Source organism: Muntiacus reevesi, chromosome 2 (genome assembly GCF_963930625.1).
Source record: "Muntiacus reevesi chromosome 2, mMunRee1.1, whole genome shotgun sequence".
Taxonomy (NCBI): domain Eukaryota; kingdom Metazoa; phylum Chordata; class Mammalia; order Artiodactyla; family Cervidae; genus Muntiacus; species Muntiacus reevesi.
The window spans coordinates 62544189-62562635 of NC_089250.1; the positions used below are offsets into that span (position 1 = coordinate 62544189).

The window sequence follows — 18447 nt, forward strand, 5'->3', positions numbered from 1 at the left end:
ACTTTTCTGCTAGTTTAGGAAACTAAAATTTCCAGTTCAGTGACTATCCTCATACAAAGAGAAAGAGCTGCAGTCTTCCCTTGTCATTAATTAGATATATGTTTTTCACTGATTTGACCATGAATCTTAAGTATTTACTGTGCCAACTGTGCTTAGAGAAGACGGAAAGGAAGAAGACACAGTTCCTTCTCTTGAAGAGCCCAGGGTATAATGAGGACAGTAAGGCCCCAATAAATGTAATACAAGGTAGAACCAATAGACCACAAGGAAAGTGAGATAAAGGGGCTTGGAAGGAAGAAAGAATGTTCCGCTTTGAGGTAGGTGAGGAGAAAGAGAAATTAGAGAAGACTTTCTGGAAGGTGTTACCTTGGAGTATCTGGGACTGGGGGTGGACAAGTGCTTTTTTATATGGCGTGGTCAAGGATGACCTCACTGAGAAGCCAACATTTGAGAAATAACTCAAAAGATAGGGAATAAGTCATGTAGCTCTCTGGGGGAAGAATACTCAAGTGGAAGGCACAAGTTCTGAGGTTAAGTGTGATTGGTGTTGCCAAACAGTAAGGAGGCTATGTGACTGGAGCAGAGAGGTGGGGAGAGGAAGAGAGAATGGGAGTATTTGAGGACAGAGATGTAATGAGGGAATACATCATGTAGTAGGTCAGTGTGAGGACTTTTACTCAAAATGATATGGGATGACATCTGAACATTTTGATCAGAGGAATGACATGATCTGACATACTTAATGGTGACTTTGGACTATGATGGTAGTAGATGTGAAGGAAGTAGTCTAATTCTGAATATATTTTGCATCAGAAATGGATAATAGTGAATATGGAGAGTATAAGGATAAGCTAGTTGTAGAAGTTTTCCTTAAAAAAAGATTATATACTTGGAGCTGTCCCATACCATATGGCTTCCAGGTAAAAGGGAAGTAGCTGGGTCTGATGCAAGTGTTCCCAATCTGTAGCCCATCAGCTAACTCTCTCATTAATAGTTTTGTTTGACCACAGTGTTTAAATTTAAAGTTAATTGCATCACTTAAAATTCAGAAACAGATTTCAAGTCTCTCTTGAAAAACTGGAAAATTGGGCAGTATTGAGACCTCATTCCCAGAGGGCAAAAGTTAATAGGCATCACGTTTAAGTGCTAGATGCCTCCTCTTTCCAGAGCATGTATTCTCAAGTTTTCCAGTCCCCACACCTCCCTATTTTTCCCCCTAAAACTAAGTGTCATTGTGCACATGCTGCTGTTTGCTTTTTTCTTTTTATTTTTTTGACACAGTAAAATATTTTATTTATTTATTATTCAAATTTAAAAATTATGAAACATTCTGAATATATAAAATGTAGAGATTTATATTATAGACACTCACTTGTTCATTTTATATACTTAATACATACTGATATTTCACCTAGTCTTTTTTAAATTGAAGTATAATTTGCTTACAATATTGGTTTTAGGTGTCATGATTTGATATTTTTATACATTACAAAATGATCATCAAAATAAGTCTAGTTACCATCTGTCACCATACAAAGTTGTAGTATTATTACTATATTTTCTATGCTATACATTACATCCACAAGACATTTATTTTATAGCTGAAATTTTGTACCTCTTAAGCTCCTTCATCTGTTTCACCCATTCCCTACCCCACCTCTGCCCCCAGCAACAACCAGTTTGTTCTCTGTATCTATGAATCTGTTTCTGTTTCATTATGTTTGTTTTTAAGAGTCCACATATAAGTGAAATCATAGGGTACCTGTCTTTCTCTGATTTACTTCATTTAGCATAATATCCTCAAGTCCATCTCTATTATCACACATGGCAAGGTTTCACTCTTTTCTTATGGCTGAGTAATATTACATTTTGGGTGTGTGTGTCCCCATGCACATGGTGTGTGTGCGTGTGTGCTCCCTCCCCTCTCTCAACAAGCCAGGGGCCCCAGCCAGTTGTGTACGTCAGAGAAAGAAGACACTGGAAGGAGTAAGGTGCCTACATCAATAATGTATAACTTGAGTACAGAGCCAGGGAGAGAGATGTACACTCATGTGTGTGTGTGTGTAACTGGAAGTGGGCTCAGGTAAGCTATTCTTGTATTCTTGTATAGGTTTGTTCTTATCTGTGCCTGTGCACCTTCTATGTACCAGGCTCTCTTCTGGGTATCGAATGTTATTGCTAGGGATGTAGCAATGAACAAGACGGACTAGGTCATTGTTATTGTGGAGTTTATATTCCAGTGAAAGATACAGATAATACACAAGTGAATAAAATACATGAGCTAATTTCAAATCAAAGAAAATAAAACAGAATAATGTGATAGTTTCTGGAGGGTGCACATAGGTAGATACATAAGTGTGTGGTGCATATACTTGCAGATGGGCCCATGTTCAAGTCCTATATCCATATATTAATGCTATTTGTTTCTATGTGTGCAAATGAGCAGTTCCTGTGTCTGCAGTGTTTTTTATATTAGTATACATGTTTCTACGTACTCAGGGGTACACAGGTCAGTATACATATGGGGACACGTGTGCATGGGTGTGAGGTGTACGTCAGCATTTAGCTGTAACTAGAGATGTCCCCGTGGGCCACTTGTCAGCGAGCCAATTAAGGAAGTGACTTTTTTTGCATCCGGCATTCAGGGCCATTTGCCAGCTTCCTCCCTCCCAGATCCTTCCCACTTTAGACAGCTCTCTGTGCTTTTCTCCTCTCAGCCCTAGGAAGGCAAAGCCAATGAGAGGATAGTGACTTAACTCATTGAGCCAGGAGCTGGAAAGAAGCTGATAATCTTCCGTGAAATCGCCAAAGACCTGGCTTCCCTGCTAGTCCCTGTCCTTCGCACTATGAGGAGACACAGTCCTGACTTGAAGTCAGAAGACCAGAGGATCTATTCTTGGCTCTGCCGCTTATTATTGTGACCTTGATCAAGCTCCTACCTCTCTCTGGGTTTTAGTTACCTCCTTCGTAAGTTCTCTGGGTGGTAAGGAAGGAGAGGAAGCACAGTGATCTTTATGGAGGGCTACGTGGTGCTGCCCAAAGGAGGTGGGAAGGCATTCTGAGGAGGGGCATTGGCATGATTAAGATTGTGGAAGTGGCATTTTGTGTATAAGCAAAGCCAGGAAGAATCTCCTTTGAATAAAATTCAAATTTCTTACCATGCCTACAAAGCCCTATGTGATCTGGCTGCTGCCTACTTCTGATTCTTACTCTCCTTCTTGTTCACTCTGCTCCAGCCATATTAGCTTCCTTTCTGTTCTTTGAATAGGCCAAGCTCTTTACTACCTCATCATTTTTCCAAATTTTGATGTTCTCTTTGCCCAGGATACTCTTCTCAAGAACTCATACATTTGCCTACTCTCATTGCTTAGGTATTAGCTCAAATGTCACCTCTCCAGAGAGAGGCCTTCCTTGACCATCCTACTTAAAGAACTTATCCTCTAGTATTTACCAATATTTAAAATGTCCATATCTTTGACCCAACAGTTTCACTTCTAGTAATTCATCCTACAGATATATTTTCAAGTGAGAAATGACATATTAATAAAGATACTCATTGAAATACTTATTTGTTAAATCAATTATGGCACACACAAATAGTGGAAGAACATTATGCATATGACAAAGAAAATGAAATAGCACTTTAAGTCTTGATGGAAAATGATATCAAGATATATTATTAAATTTAAAAATTAAGTAAGATGATCAAGCTCTATATTTAAGATTTGTGCAGTTTATTGAATGCATATTATATTCAATAAAAAACAAGATACAGAAAAATGTATATTGTATGCCACCATTTGTATAGAAAAAAAGAGAGCATGTAAACATAGAAGCATGTATATATGTTTGTCTAACAGGCCTGTCCTGTGCTTAAAGCAGTTCTTTCCCACCTCCCCATTCTATGCTTGTTTGGGGACTGTGAAGTATTTATTTCTCTTCTGAACAGAATTAAAATTCAGTTTTCAAGTTCACTTTAAAATTTACATGTCTTTTTATGTTCAGTTCAGTTCAGTTGCTCAGTTATGTCTGACTCTTTGTGACCCCATGGACTGTAGCATGCCAGGCTTCCCTGTCCATCACCAACTCCCGGAGTATGCTCAAATTCATGTCCATTGAGTCAGTGATGCCATCCAACCTTCTCATCCTCTGTTGTCCCCTTCTCCTCCTGCCTTCGATCTTTCCCAGCATCAGGGTCTTTTCTAATGAGTCAGTTCTTCGCATCAGATGGCCAAAGTATTGGAGTTTCAGTTTCAGCATCAGTCCTTCCAATGAACATTCAGGACTGATTTCCTTCAGGATTGACTGGTTTGGTCTCCTTGCAGTCCAAGGGACTCTCAAGAGTCTTCTCCAACACCACAGTTCAAAAGCATCAATTCTTTGGTGGTCAGCTTTCTTAATAGTCCAGCTCTCACATCCATACATGACTACTGGAAAAGCAATAGCTTTGACTAGATAGACCTTTGTAGGCAAAGTAATGTTTCTGCTTTTTAATATGCTGTCTAGCTGGGTCATAACTTTTCTTCCAAGGAGCAAGCATCTTTTAATTTCATGCCTGCAGTCACCATATGCAGTGATTTTGGAGCCCCAAAAGATAAAATCTGTCACTGTTTCCATTGTTTCCCCATCAGTTTCCATGAAGTGATGGGACCAGATGCCATGATCTTAGTTTTCTGAATGTTGAGTTTTAAGCCAACTTTTTCACTCTGCTCTTTCACTTTCATCAAGTGGCTCTTTAATTCTTCTTCGCTTTCGGCCCTAAGGGTGGTGTCATCTGTTTATCTGGGGTTATTGATATTTCTCCCGGCAGTAGTGATTCCAGCTTGTGTTTCATCCAGTCTAGCATTTTGCATGATGTACTCTGCATATAAGTTAAATAAGCAGGGTGACAATATAACAATCTTGACGTACTCCTTTCCTTATTTGGAAACCAGTCCATTGTTCCATGTCCAGTTCTAACTGTTGCTTCTTGACCTGCATACAGATTTTTCAGGAGGCAGGTTAGTTGGTCTGGTATTCTCATATGTTTAAGAATTTTTTGTAGTTTGTTGTGATCTACACAGTTAAGGGCTTTGGCATAGTCAATAAAGCAGAAGTAGCTTCCCTCATAGCTCAGTAGGTAAAGAATCTACCTGCAATGCAGGAGACCCAGATTCAATTCCTGAGCCGGGAAGATCCCCTGGAGAAGGAAATGGCAACCCACTCCAGTATTCTGGCCTGGAGAATCCCATGTACAGAGAAGCCTGACTGGTTATAGTCCCTGGGGTCACAACAGTTGGACACGACTTAGCGACTAAACCACACAACCACAGATGTTTTTCTGGAATTCTCTTCCTTTTTCTATGATCCAATAGATGTTCTAATTTGATCTCTGGTTCCTTTGCCTTTTGTAAATCCAGCTTGAACATCTGGAAGTTCTTGGTCCACATACTGTTGAAGCCTAGCTTGGAGAATTTTGAGTATTACTTTGCTAGTATGTGAGCTGAGTGCAATTGTGCAGTAGAAGTACTTATTTAAAAATCATAAAATTGAAAAATAATACTGAAAGGAATATTCTTACTGTTAAATCTTTGTATACAGTCTGAAAGTTCCTTAAGATGTCTTTTTAAAAATTTCTCAGTCATTATTATGTCATTCTTTATATCTTTCATAATGCTTATCATAATCAGAAATTATCTGTTATATTTTTACTTGTATATTTCCTGTACTATCATTGGAATATAAGCTTCATGTTGTCAGGGATCTTGCTTATCCTAGTCTCAGTGCCTTATTTCTATTCATATATATAGCACATAGTAGTTGAATAAGCAAATGAATCGATGAAGAAATGACTGAAGGAAACCAGGCTGAAACCTAGAAAGGAGAAGGAGGCAAGGCTGAGGAGTTGATAGAGGGTGGTGATTCTCTCAACTTCAGCAAGAAGTTGATAGAGGGTGGTGATTCTCAACTTCAAAGGTGCATCAGATTTACCTATTGATTCTTTATACCAACTTGTAGTAAAGAAGCAGATTCTTGGACCTTTTGATTGTGATTCTGAGTTTGGGCTCAGGAATCTACATTTTAACAAGTTTCCTAGGTGACTTGGGTGCTGGTAATCTAGAGATCCCACTTTGAATAACACCAACGCAATGTTGACATCACTTTCAGGGAATCACATTCGTGATACCATTTCTCCTTAATATATGCCTCGAATGGAAGAGAGAAGACCATGATCCCATTTTATCATATGAGGTTCAGAGATGGCAGTGCATTTTCCAGTGACACACAGCTTGTGTATAAAGTATATCTTGTGAGGCCAGTGTTTCTGACCAGTTAGTTCAAGGTGTGGTGGCAGATGGCTCACCCTCACAGAATATTCCCAGGCCTTGGTGTTACTGAATGGATTTTATGACTGTTCCTATTTTTGTTTGTTTGTTTGTTTGGGGGAAGAAGTCATACTCCCTAATGACTGGCTCTTTCTGATACATCTCAGGGAAGGCAATGAGCCAGAGGAAACCACCCAGATCACATACCGAGAGCTTCTGGTCCAAGTGTGTCGGTTCAGCAATGTTCTCAGAAAACAGGGTGAGTGTGGGGTTGTAGGGAGAGGGCTGGAGAGCCCTGAGGACTTGGGGGAAATGGACAAGGAACAGAAGGAATCTGTTAACAGAGGAACAGAAAGGGTCACCTGGGGGGGAGGTGGGCGGGTGGTAAATAACTAGATGAGAAAGAGCATGTAGCAGCAGGTGGGATCCACCATGGTCCGTGATCTGTGTCCTTTACCTGCAGGCATTTGCAAGGGTGACCGAGTGGCCATCTACATGCCCATGATCCCGGAGCTCGTGGTGGCTATGCTGGCATGTGCCCGCCTTGGGGCTCTCCACTCGATTGTGGTAGGAACTGGGGCTGGAGAAAGGGTCCTGGTGGGGGTTAGGGCTCAGGAGAAGTAGGTTGAGCCTGGATGATGGAGGACCTTAAAAACCAGACTAAGCCACTTAGAATGTTTGTGTCATAGGTTCCTTATTCCTTTTCTTGTTCACTCGATCCCTGGGTTGCACTCTTTCTCAGTCTTTCTTCCCTTTTCTAGTTTGCGGGGTTCTCTTCAGAGTCTCTTTGTGAACGGATCCTGGATTCCAATTGCAGCCTTCTCATCACTACAGGTGACTAATTCTCTCACCCCTCCCCCAAAATCCCCACACTCAAAGTCTTGGTCTTCAACTAACTAGTTGGTATTTGAGACTGCTTAGCGTAAGGGGTAGGGGCAGCCTACTCTTTATCTCCCGGTTCCACCTCAGCCTACCCTCTGTTAGCTCAAATCACCTGGAAGATCCAGAGACAAGAGGCCTACCCAGGAAGGACTGAACATTGTACCTGCTAGGGATAGAGGGGTAGAACTGTGGTGCCTTCCTAAGGCTTGGAATATCTGTTGCTCCCCAAAGATGCCTTCTACAGGGGGGAAAAGCTTGTGAACTTGAAGGAGCTGGCTGACGAGGCCCTGGAGAAGTGTCAGGAGAAGTAAGTGTGTTTGGTCTGCTGGCTACTGCCCTGAGTTGACTGGGCATTTCCCCAGTGCCAGGTCTCCTTTGTCCCTCCTACCCTAGATGGACATGGGTGGGTCTCGCCAAATTCTCTTTTGAGCCAACCAGCCCACCACTTCAGGCTTTTCTTTCCTCCAGGGCTTTCCCAGTGAAATGCTGCATTGTGGTCAAGCACCTGGGGCGGGCAGAGCTGGGCACAGATGACTCTCCCAGCCAGTCTCCTCCAATTAAGAGGCCATGCCCGGATGTGCAGGTGAGTCTGGTACCCTTATGCCCTCCTCTGGGCTCCAAGTGGCTCCCTCTTCCTCCCCAGGAAGTTCCTGTTGTCCGTCTTTGTTTCCTTATCATAATGCTGAGGATCTAGGAGCAGTCCTCGGAATGGCTTCCCTGGCAGGGCTGGCTGGAGCTAGGGGACTTTGACCTTGGATATAAGTAGGAAGCTTTGGGAACTTAGCACAAGAGATTGTGAGGAAGACCCCTGTGCTGGTTGGAGTATTCTGATGGGCACAAGGGACCTTTTGGGATTGGGCTTAGGTTAGAAATGGGCTGACCTGGGTGACTATATGTAGTCATCTTAAATACTGGGCTTTGGTTTGGAGTGCGCTACTTGTGTGGTCCCATCATGGAAACACCAGGATCTGCCCCCAGTATGTGGCCCTTGAAAGCTTTGGATACATGCTTCTGATGGAGAAGCCCAGTGGTGGCCTCCAGGTCTAAGGGGCATGAAGGATAAAAGCTCCAGGGTCCAGAAGGACAGAGGGTTTCTGAAATTCTGTGACTTGAGAGACTTTCAGTAGTCTTAGAGCTAGACAGACTTCAGTCTAGTCAAGGAACATTGGAGACCCCTGTCAGCATTCGGGGTTCTGAAGGTATAGAGGCTGTGAACAGGATCAGGAAAATGGAGGCTGGGAGGACCAGTGAGAGAAGAACCAGAGAGAAAGGAAGCAGCCAGAGGTTTGGGGCACACTGGCCCTTGCCTCCCCTTCCCCTATTCTTGCACCCTGCTCACCACCCTTTCCGTGGGCTCTTAACAGGGTAAGCCGAAAGAGAAACCCAAGCACATCCAGCCCCAGGTATCCACCTCTGCGTTGCCTTGGGCACTGCTTTCCTGCATGCTTGTTTGCTTGTCCAACTGCTCTTTGCCTGTTCGCCCCATTGAAGTGACTGCCAGACCCAACCCCCTTCTCTCTGCCCGTAGGTAGTCTAAGTCACTCTGAAGGGTCATGAGACCAAATGCTTATTGCTCTGAATTGGCATAGAGCATGGATCTCAGAGAGGTAGCCACAGACATCCCATTTCACTCCTGCTTCTCAGAACCATTGTGGGAGAGAGGACCAAGCAACCTGTCAGAGAGTTTTTACTGTGCACTTAGCTGAGGCAGAACCAGGAGAGAGGAACAGGCAGAGGAGATGCAGACCTTGACCTTGGGAATCACTATCAAGTTGGTAGCGAAGAAGCTTCCTAAATATATTTATAAGCTACTTTGGGATTTACAAACTACACATAAACTCTGATATAATTAAGTGCTAAATTGAACAAGTTATATTGTAGGTGATTCTAAGAAGAGAGATTCTTAAGTGAGGACTCAAAGTTGATTAGTATAGGGGACTCAAAGCTGATTATTATAGGGGACTCAAAGCTGATTATTATAGGGGACTCAAAGCTGATTAGTATAGGGGAGAGACTGGGTTTGTAGTCCAGAGACCAATTTTTAGCTATATGACCTTAAATGAGTCACCCATTCTCTCTGGACTTCAGTTCCCTTATCAGTAATGGAGACATGATAGTAAATGCTTTAAAGGAACCTCTTTCCTTACTAAAACAAAACATAAAAGCCACTATTCCTCTGAGTTTTACCATCCTCATAGGATGTCTTACTCTAAATCTGCTATGATCAACCTCTTAGGCTAATGGTAAATATAATACACCTTTTCTCTATTCTCCTTAGCATGGTGGAGACAGATCTGAGTCTCAGGGGAAAACGTTTTCATTTGAAAACTCAGGCAGGGACCTAAGACTTTTCTCTTGAAAGAGGAAACAAACTTAGTGGTTAGAATACAGGCTCTGGAGTCAGACCACTTGGGTTCACATCTTGGCTCTGTTACCTGCTATATGGGAACTTGTGCAAGTTTCTTAAACTCCTTTACTTCAGTTTCCCCGTCTCTAAAATAGGATAAAATTGTAGCTACCTGACAGGGTTTTGTCAGTATAGGTAAGGTGTTTGACACATAGTAACTGCTCCATAAATGTTAGCTTTTATTATTTCTAATACAGCAGACAGGCTGACATTTCTAAAAGGGAGTTTAGAAAAGAAAGAAACTCTTATAATTCTTAATACCAGGGGTTGTTGGACCACAGGCTCCTGGAATTTTATTCCTTGGAGGTAAAAAGAGTCAGTTACCAAAAACCCAAAGACCATAAAAATCGGCTTACAAAACCCAGGTTGGTTGGCCTGAGAACTGTAGTCAAAACTGGAAATCTTGGCAGAGCTCCAAACCTCTCCTTCTTAAGCAGTCTTCAAGGGAGGGCCTGTTACAGTTGGCAGGGACCTTCCTCAACCATATTACCTATAAGCTTCCTCATATTCCTCTCTCACACCTGGCAGCTGCCCTCCCTAAGGCTTTCCTGGTCCAATAACAAAGGCCAGCTCCTTGACTCTTATTTCAGAAAATTCAAACCTTTTCCTGGTTCCAAGCCCTGGCCCTCATAAGTATACACCTAATTCGCAACCAGCATGTATGCCACTGATTGCTCTCACCCTGCTTCCTGGTGCTGGTTATCAGCTCCACACCTGGAGTACCCACCCCACCCTCCTTACCCACACCCACAAAGGAAGCAGTTTTACAAGATCACAAGAGTCCCCTCATTGCCACAGTGTAACTGTGCTTTGCCCTTACATGTACCTCGTGCCTTTTCTGTGACAATCCACACCATCACCGTAGACTAGCTCCATTTGCTCAAAGCACTATCGACACACTTCTGCTTAAATACATTAATGCCCTCATCTAAAGTAGATCATCTGGTGGGCAAAAAATTATTCATGTGACAATGTATGTGTAAACCCGGATGGCTATTCCAATTAAAAAAAAAAGTGTGTATTTTTGTGTTTTCTAGCTTGTGGGGACCTTCTCTCTCTTCTTTTTCTTCTTAATGGTGTCTCTCTTGACCTGGATTTGTCATGCTTATGTGCCAGAAACTTCCATTTCTCCGAGTAAGAGACAGATAGTTCAGAAAAAGGAGAATGGTAATTTTATAATTTATCAAGATATGTGCCTAACACTTTGGGGCTTTTAAATCAAATATGCACGCAATAAATTACTATATAACAATATAATGAGAGGAGTAGGATGTTTCCTCTTATACTATCATGTCTACCTGCCAGCTGGGACTATAGAACAAGGAGATAATGAATATGAAACAGTTTTGTGACAGTTAAACCAAACCCACAATAGTTTCCATCATCACACTCTTTTTTTTTTTTAATCGAGTCTTTATTTTATTTTATTTTTATTTTTTTTTAGTTCTACCAGTTTATTGCTACCAACCCATCTCCCTCCACCCTCGTGCACACACACTCAGTCATGTAATCCCACGGACTTCAGCCCACCAGACTCCTCTGTCCATGGATTTTTCCAGGCAAGAATACTGGAGCGAGTTGCCATTTTCTTCTCCACATCATCACACTCTTATTTCACCTCCCAGAGGAGTTCAGTGGAACTGAACTAACTTTTCACCTTCCTGACACTCATCAGTCTTCTCTACCCCTCCCCCAGACAATCCAAGGCTTGATGTTTACTAGGTAATAGTTTTCCTTTGATGTTTCCAAAATCCTGTGAGACTATCAGGGCAAGAATGACTATCCTCATTTTAAAAATGAGTAACTTGAGGTAGAGTGGCTTGCCTATGGTCATATATATCTAGGAAGTGGCAGAACTGGGAATCGAAATCCAGTGCAACTTTGGACGAACTCAGGGAATACAACTTCACTCAGCAAAGAGTAGACTTAAAACCGGTTTTTCAAACAGGTGGTATAATTCAGAAAGTAAAACAGTTTCAAGAGAGTTTAGAAAAGTTTCAGGATGACAGATCTAAAAGGCACTTCAGTATTAGAGGGACATGCTTCTACTGGGAGAAACCCACCTTGATCCTTTTCCACCAACTTAAAGCAAAGTTTCCTGCTGAATAGAACCTCAAGAAAGTGTCTTTATGAGAAACCCATTGGTACCACTGGTATAGGGTCAGGGGCAGAGCTGGAGTAGGAACCTTAAGATGTGGATGATGTCTGGACATGCAAAAAAAGATGCTTGGACCAACATCTGTTGACTTCTTTTGCTACTAACTATTGGGGTCAGGTACCCACCTCATCTGCAGGCTCTGACTAATTCTGCATTTCTGAATTGTGTGGTATCTGCATCACTGCTGATGAGCCACTAGTCCCATATGTGTGTAAATACATATGTGTGTATATAGGCCTGTATATGCATATTCATTCATCCAACAAAATTTTACTGAGTGCCTGTTGAGTGCTAGGCATTTTACTAGGTGCTGGAGATTTAGGGGGGTGGGCAAGAAAGACATGCCAATGTACTCATAGAGGTCACTATCTGGGGAGACGATAATCAAGAAAACAGCTAAGTAAAATAACTGGAAATATGTGCTATGTGGTGCAGAAATAAGGTGGTGTGATCAAGAATTATAGCAGGGATGGGAATTCCTTGGCCATCCAGAGTTAAGACTCTGCACTTTCACTGCTAATGGCCCATGTTCAATTCCTGGTTGGGAAACTAATCTCACAAGCTGATTTAAAAAAAAAAGAATAATAATTAAAAAAAAAGAATAGTAGCAGGGGTGAGGGTGGGTCTAGGAGCCTATCAGATGCTGTTTAGGTTAAGCCTTTCCAAGAAGGTGACATTTAAGCTAGGAATTGAAGAGCGATAAGGGACCAACCAAGGGGGCCCACCTCAGCATGAGGCCAGGTGAGAGAAGTTCTGGAACAGGGTGCTGGGAGTACCCAAGAAGCCTCTTGTTCTGTTTCTATTCTCCCTGCCTCATTTCACCCTCACTGGGCCCTTCCTCCCTCTCAGGACCTCCACCTGCCACTCCCACCCTGGCCCCTCCAGGTGCTAGGTAGGGATGAATTTTGCCCCCAACCTGAGCTTGCCCATTCCAAGTTCCTCCTTGCCCATTCCTATTTTCTTCCCCCTGCAGATCTCCTGGAATGAGGGGGTTGACTTGTGGTGGCATGAACTCATGCAGAAGGCAGGGGATGAGTGTGAGCCTGAATGGTGTGATGCTGAAGACCCACTCTTCATCCTGTACACCAGTGGCTCCACAGGCAAACCCAAGGCAAGTGTGTGAGTACATACACTGTGTAAGGGTGAGAAGTGAGTTTCTGAGGAAGCATGTAATAACGTGAAATTTACAACTCTGAGTTTCAGAAATATCACATTATCTTTTCTAAATCAAACTGACATAAATCCTCAATCACTGATGGTGAAGCCCAGGGTGAGACAATTCAAGTGGGGAGCCTCAGGGTGCCCAGAAAAGGAGGAAAGGATAAGTCCATGTGGCTGACATCTTTGTTTCCTGCCCATCCCCACGTGGTTTGGTTGAAGAAGAGCTGCCTGTAAAGTCAAGGCCAAGAGTGGGCACGGGGATCCCTCTTGGCCTTCTTAACTACAGCTCTTAGAGTTCAATCCCTTCCACATGCCACACTGGCAACATCTAATCCCTCCCAGAGCAGTGTGGGAACTGGAAACACTTAGAACTCTGACTTAAAAGATATATCACTCTACCTTCAACTTGCCTCATCCATAAATTATTCTCTCCACATGCTTTGGCATATTCCTCAATGAACATTTAGAGACACAACTTGGGCCTGTCTTTCCTTGGAGAAGGAAATGGCAACCCACTCCAGTGTTCTTGCCTGGAAAATCCCATGGATGGAGGAGTCTGGTGGGGATGAGGTATTAATGGAGCAAGCAAAGAAGATTCTTTTTTCCCCAGTCTCATTCTGTCAACGTATAATTGAGTGTGTGTGCACAAACACACAACAGAGACACTATTAGATGTGAGTGTACTGAAAGGGTTCATGTGTGTGAAAGTAATGTGGGTGGTTCAGAAATACCATCTTAAGGTGTGGGTATGGATGATGGACTGACTATATAAGTATATGTGGTGTGTGAGATGGGAATGTGGAGAAAGGAGGATGGAAGAGAGATGGATGCTGTAAAAGCAGTGCTGGCAGGACCAGAATCCCTGGGGAGGCTTTTCCTCTACATTTGGTAGTCAGTGAGGGTGAGTCCAACTTGAGGCCCTATTCTTTCCACAGGGCGTGGTACACACAGTTGGGGGCTACATGCTCTATGTGGCTACAACCTTCAAGTATGTGTTTGACTTTCATGTGGAGGATGTGTTCTGGTGCACTGCAGACATTGGCTGGATCACTGGTCATTCCTATGTCACCTATGGGCCACTGGCCAATGGTGCCACCAGTGTTTTGGTAAGAAGGGTGCTGGGACCCATGGCTACCTGGTTTATTTAGGGGATGGACAAGATGATCCTGGGTGATGACCTCCCAAAGTCACCTTGCCTAAAGGCAGAGGTACTTATACAATGACCTGTTTTCTTGAGAAAGAGTTCTCAGAGGGTTGTATATGCTGAGTGGGAAAGTCTCTTGGCTTGTCTGATAAGGGTGTGAAGACAGGGATTTGTCAGAAAAGGCAAAATACTGAGCCTGAGGGTATGGTAGGGGAATGGAGGGACTATTGAGGAGGACTGAAAATGACCAGCCATTATTGGGGTCAGTTTGAGGGGATTCCCACATACCCGGATGTGAGCCGCCTATGGAATATCGTGGAGAAGTACAAGGTGACCAAGTTCTACACAGCACCTACAGCCATCCGTCTGCTCATGAAGTTTGGAGATGAGCCTGTTACCAAGTGAGACCCCTCTCTGGCTGCTGCCTCTTGAGTGTCCCTCAGAGCTGGTGCTGGCCTTTGCACAGTCCTTTCCATCCCATTATTCTAACACCCTGGCTTGGAATAGGGGAGGGGGCAGAAGAGCCTGTGCATGTCTTCCTGGTTCCTAGTGGTGCTCAGAGCCTCCCTTTCTCCCCACTCTCCTGCCCAAGGCACAGCCGGGCATCCTTACAGGTGCTAGGAACTGTGGGCGAACCTATCAACCCCGAGGCCTGGCTGTGGTACCACCAGGTGGTAGGTGCACAGCGCTGCCCTATCGTGGACACCTTCTGGCAGACAGAGACAGTGAGTAATGGGTTCAGAAGGCTGGGACTCAGGCAAAGTGTGGGAAGAGTGACTCAAATCCCTGATCTCTGACTTCCACAGGGTGGCCATATGCTGACCCCCCTCCCTGGTGCCATACCCATGAAGCCTGGTTCTGCTGTGAGTGAGGCTCCCTGGCTGGTCCTGGGCTAGGCAGGGGAGAGTCTTGGAGCATTCAGACTAGGTAGAGGGTGGGGGGCTGGACTGATAGGTGTGGGGAATTTGGGGCTCTGGGGCTCCCTAGAGGTAGAGAGTTGAGTCGGAGTTGTCTCATTCCTCCCTGTGGGTCCTGTCTCCTCTTTGCTTCTAGACCTTCCCGTTCTTCGGGGTAGCTCCTGCAATCCTGAATGAGTCTGGGGAAGAGTTGGAAGGTGAAGCTGAAGGCTATCTGGTGAGATCCTGGCCCCTGTGGGTCTTTGATGAGGGGGAGGGGAGGATGGTCCACAAAAGGGCACAGTGTGCTTTCCTTTAAAGTTTAGAACCTAATCTTTCCTGGTAGCTGCTTTTGGCTAAAGCTCCATGGTTGAGGGTTTATTCTCTGCAGAGAGACGCTAGCGGGGCAGTCCTTCTGGATATTTTGCCTGCCTCTGGGTCCACAAAGCTCTTAAGGGCTCTGCTCAAAGATACCTGATGGTGCCTTTTTGGGTCTGGAAGACACAGTGGAAAATCATATAGGCTCAAGTCAACCTGCCTGGGTTCAAACCTGGCTCTGCCTCTTCTGTGACTTTACATAAGTTACCTAACCCCTCTGAACATAAATATTCTCATTTGTAAAAGAGTTACAATAGTACCTTTGTCTGGAGAAGGAAATGACAACTCACTGCAGTACTCTTGCCTGGGAAATCCCATAGACAGAGAAGCCTGGTAGGCTGTAGTCCCTGGGATCGCAAAAAAGAGTCGGACACGACTTAGCAACTAAACAGCAATAGCAGCAGTATCTTTGTCTCCTATGGTTGCTGGATTGATTAGATGATTCATGTGAAGGGTTTATTTAGCACAGAACCTAAGAGTTGATGCTTGATAAATGTAAGCTGTTGTTGTGATCATTTAGTAGTTGTAGGGAGATCATTAGCACCCTCACCCTCCAACCCACTTTGTTTTTACTAAGAGCAAGCTTCCCTGGTGGCTTAGATGGTGAAGAATCTGCCTGCAATGCAGGAGACTTGGGTTTGATCCCTGGGTGGGGAAGATCCTCTGGAGAAGGGAATGACTACCCAATTCAGTGTTCTTGCCTGGAGAATCCCATGGACAGAGGAGCCTGTCAGACTACAGTTCTTGGGGTCCCAAAGAGTTGGACACGACTGAGTGACTAACACACTTTTAAAAGAGCAAGTTAGTAACATGGGCAAGACTTGAATCCAGGTCCTCTGACTCTTAGAATAGAGTACTGTCCATCCCACCAATCTGCTGCCACAGTACATTACTGATTGGGGCAATAATTATTTACTTATGTGTGAGTCCGACATTTTTATGTAACTGCTTTCATTTGCATCAAACTGTACCTGCATCCCTGAGGGATTACCTAAAAGGAGACTCAAGGTACTTCCCTGTGGTCGAGTGGCTAAGACTCCACATTCCCAATGCAGGGGGCTGGGTTCAACCCCCGGATGGGGAGCTACATCCCACATGCCACAACTAAGACCCAGCGGAGCCAAATAAATAAAAATATTTTTTAAAGGATACTCAAATTTATTAAATGGTTATTACTAACAGAGCATCTGCTAGGCAGTTTCCCCATACTATTAATTTAATCCTCAAAATAACTTTGGGAGGTAGAAATTATTTTCTCTGATTTACAGATAGAATCCTGAAACTCAAAGACATAAAGTTACTTACCTGAGGCCACACAGTTAGTAAGTGGCAGAGTTAGGATTCCAAGCCTGGACTGTCTGTCTCCAAAGCCTATACTTTGTTCTACTTCTTGGGAATAGCATTCAGGCTACTTCTCCTAAGTTTTGGCAAAAACATAACTGTCTTCCTGTGAGACAGTGTAGCAGATGGTTACCACTTCCTCACCCTCCAGGTGTTCAAGCAGCCCTGGCCAGGGATCATGCGCACGGTCTATGGGAACCATGAACGCTTTGAGACCACCTACTTTAAGAAGTTCCCCGGGTACTACGTGACAGGAGATGGTAAGCCTTGGCTATCCCCTTCTCACACCTCCCACTAAGACATGTACCATCCCTTTCATTTTCAAGAAGAGTTGGTTAGGGATGTGTCTTGTGTATCAATGTGTAATATCTAGTCAGAGATACAGAGAAGACCATAAGAACAGGAATGAGTGTTGCAGGAAGGCGCTCAGCATGGTGCTGAGATTTGATGTATGAGGGAAAATGGTCTCGTTTCCATCACTGCTCGGCTGAAAGAGAGGCAGCACACGGCAGCATGTATTACCATGTCACGTGCGTCCCCATGTCTGGAGCCTGTGTTTGCCCATATGTCCATCCACCAATCCATTCTTCCATAAGTATTTGTTGAGCACGTACTACTTATCTAAGCACAGGAGATGTTAGCATGAATAAGGTGGGCAAGGTCTCCGCTCTCATGGGGTTTACATTCTAGTGAGGAGAGACAGGCAGTAAATTCAGCAAACAAATACTGCAGGGATGGCCACCATACATGGGGTGGTGAGACGTTTCTTTTCTTTTTTTTTTTTTGAGAAGTTTCTTTGAAGTGATATTTGACCAGAGACCTAAAGGAGAAGCCAGGTATGGGAATATCTGGAGTAAAAATGAATGTTCTGTACCAGAGAGACTTAAGCATGGAATGTCTGAGGAACAGACTGAAGCTTGTGTAGCTGGAATGTAGTGAGCAGCAGCAAGAACGCTGTATCAAGTTGGACAGGGAGATAAGACAGGGCCTTGTGAGCCATGGTGAGGAATTTGGATTTTGTCCAGTGTACGGTGGGAGACCATCAGGCTTTTTAAGCAGAGAAGTGATTAGAATTTATTTACTATTTAGAAAATAACTTTGCTTATTTTATGGAGAATAGATTTTAGGTCAGTATATTAGTTATCTATTGCCATGGAACAAATTAACTGCAAACCTGGCAGCTAAAAACAACAAATATTATCTCGTAGTCTCTGAGGATCAGGATTCTGTGAGTGGGTTCGCTGGTGGTTCTCATTCAGAGTTTCTTGTGGGTTGTAGTCAACCTGTGGTTGGTGCTGTAGTCATCTAAAGGTCTGACTGAGCCTGGAGGACCCACTTCTTTTTTTTTTTTTTCCATTTATTTTTATTAGTTGGAGGCTAATTACTTTGGAGGACCCACTTCTAAGCTCACTTATGTGGCTGTTGGCAGGAACCTTCCTTCAGTTCCTTGCCACATGGACCTCTCCATAGGGCTACTCGTGACATGGCAGCTGGCTGCCCCCAGAGCAAATAATCAGAGAGAATGCAACCAAGATAGAAGCCACAGTGTCTTCTATAATCTCATCTCAGAAATGACATCCTATCATTTCTGCCAAATGCAATTGCTCACTAGACAAACCCTAGTACAATGAGATAAAGGAATACACAGGGGTATGAATACCAGGAGATGGAGGTTGGTGTGACTGTCTTAGAGCCTGGCTAGCACAGCAGGAAGACTTGTTAGGAGGCTGTTGCCGTGGGTACAGCAGTTCGGTGATGCGGATCGCTGCGGTATC

The 18447-nt window shown here is 43.8% G+C and overlaps 1 protein-coding gene across 2 annotated transcripts in view; it reads left to right on the forward strand.

Moving 5' to 3' along the window:
- Positions 1-18447, forward strand: part of ACSS2 (acyl-CoA synthetase short chain family member 2) — a 44867-nt gene that overhangs the window by 23966 nt on the left and 2454 nt on the right. Inside the window, exons 3-15 of one of the 2 annotated variants that reach the window (XM_065921866.1) lie at positions 6473-6564; positions 6769-6872; positions 7067-7139; positions 7419-7494; positions 7656-7770; positions 8552-8590; positions 12726-12863; positions 13849-14019; positions 14325-14458; positions 14650-14782; positions 14864-14920; positions 15111-15191; positions 16824-16932. In XM_065921866.1, coding sequence (XP_065777938.1) covers positions 6473-6564; positions 6769-6872; positions 7067-7139; positions 7419-7494; positions 7656-7770; positions 8552-8590; positions 12726-12863; positions 13849-14019; positions 14325-14458; positions 14650-14782; positions 14864-14920; positions 15111-15191; positions 16824-16932 — 1322 coding nt within the window. The remainder of the gene's footprint in view (positions 1-6472; positions 6565-6768; positions 6873-7066; positions 7140-7418; positions 7495-7655; positions 7771-8551; positions 8591-12725; positions 12864-13848; positions 14020-14324; positions 14459-14649; positions 14783-14863; positions 14921-15110; positions 15192-16823; positions 16933-18447) is intronic. The other variant, XM_065921867.1, reaches the window with a different exon arrangement.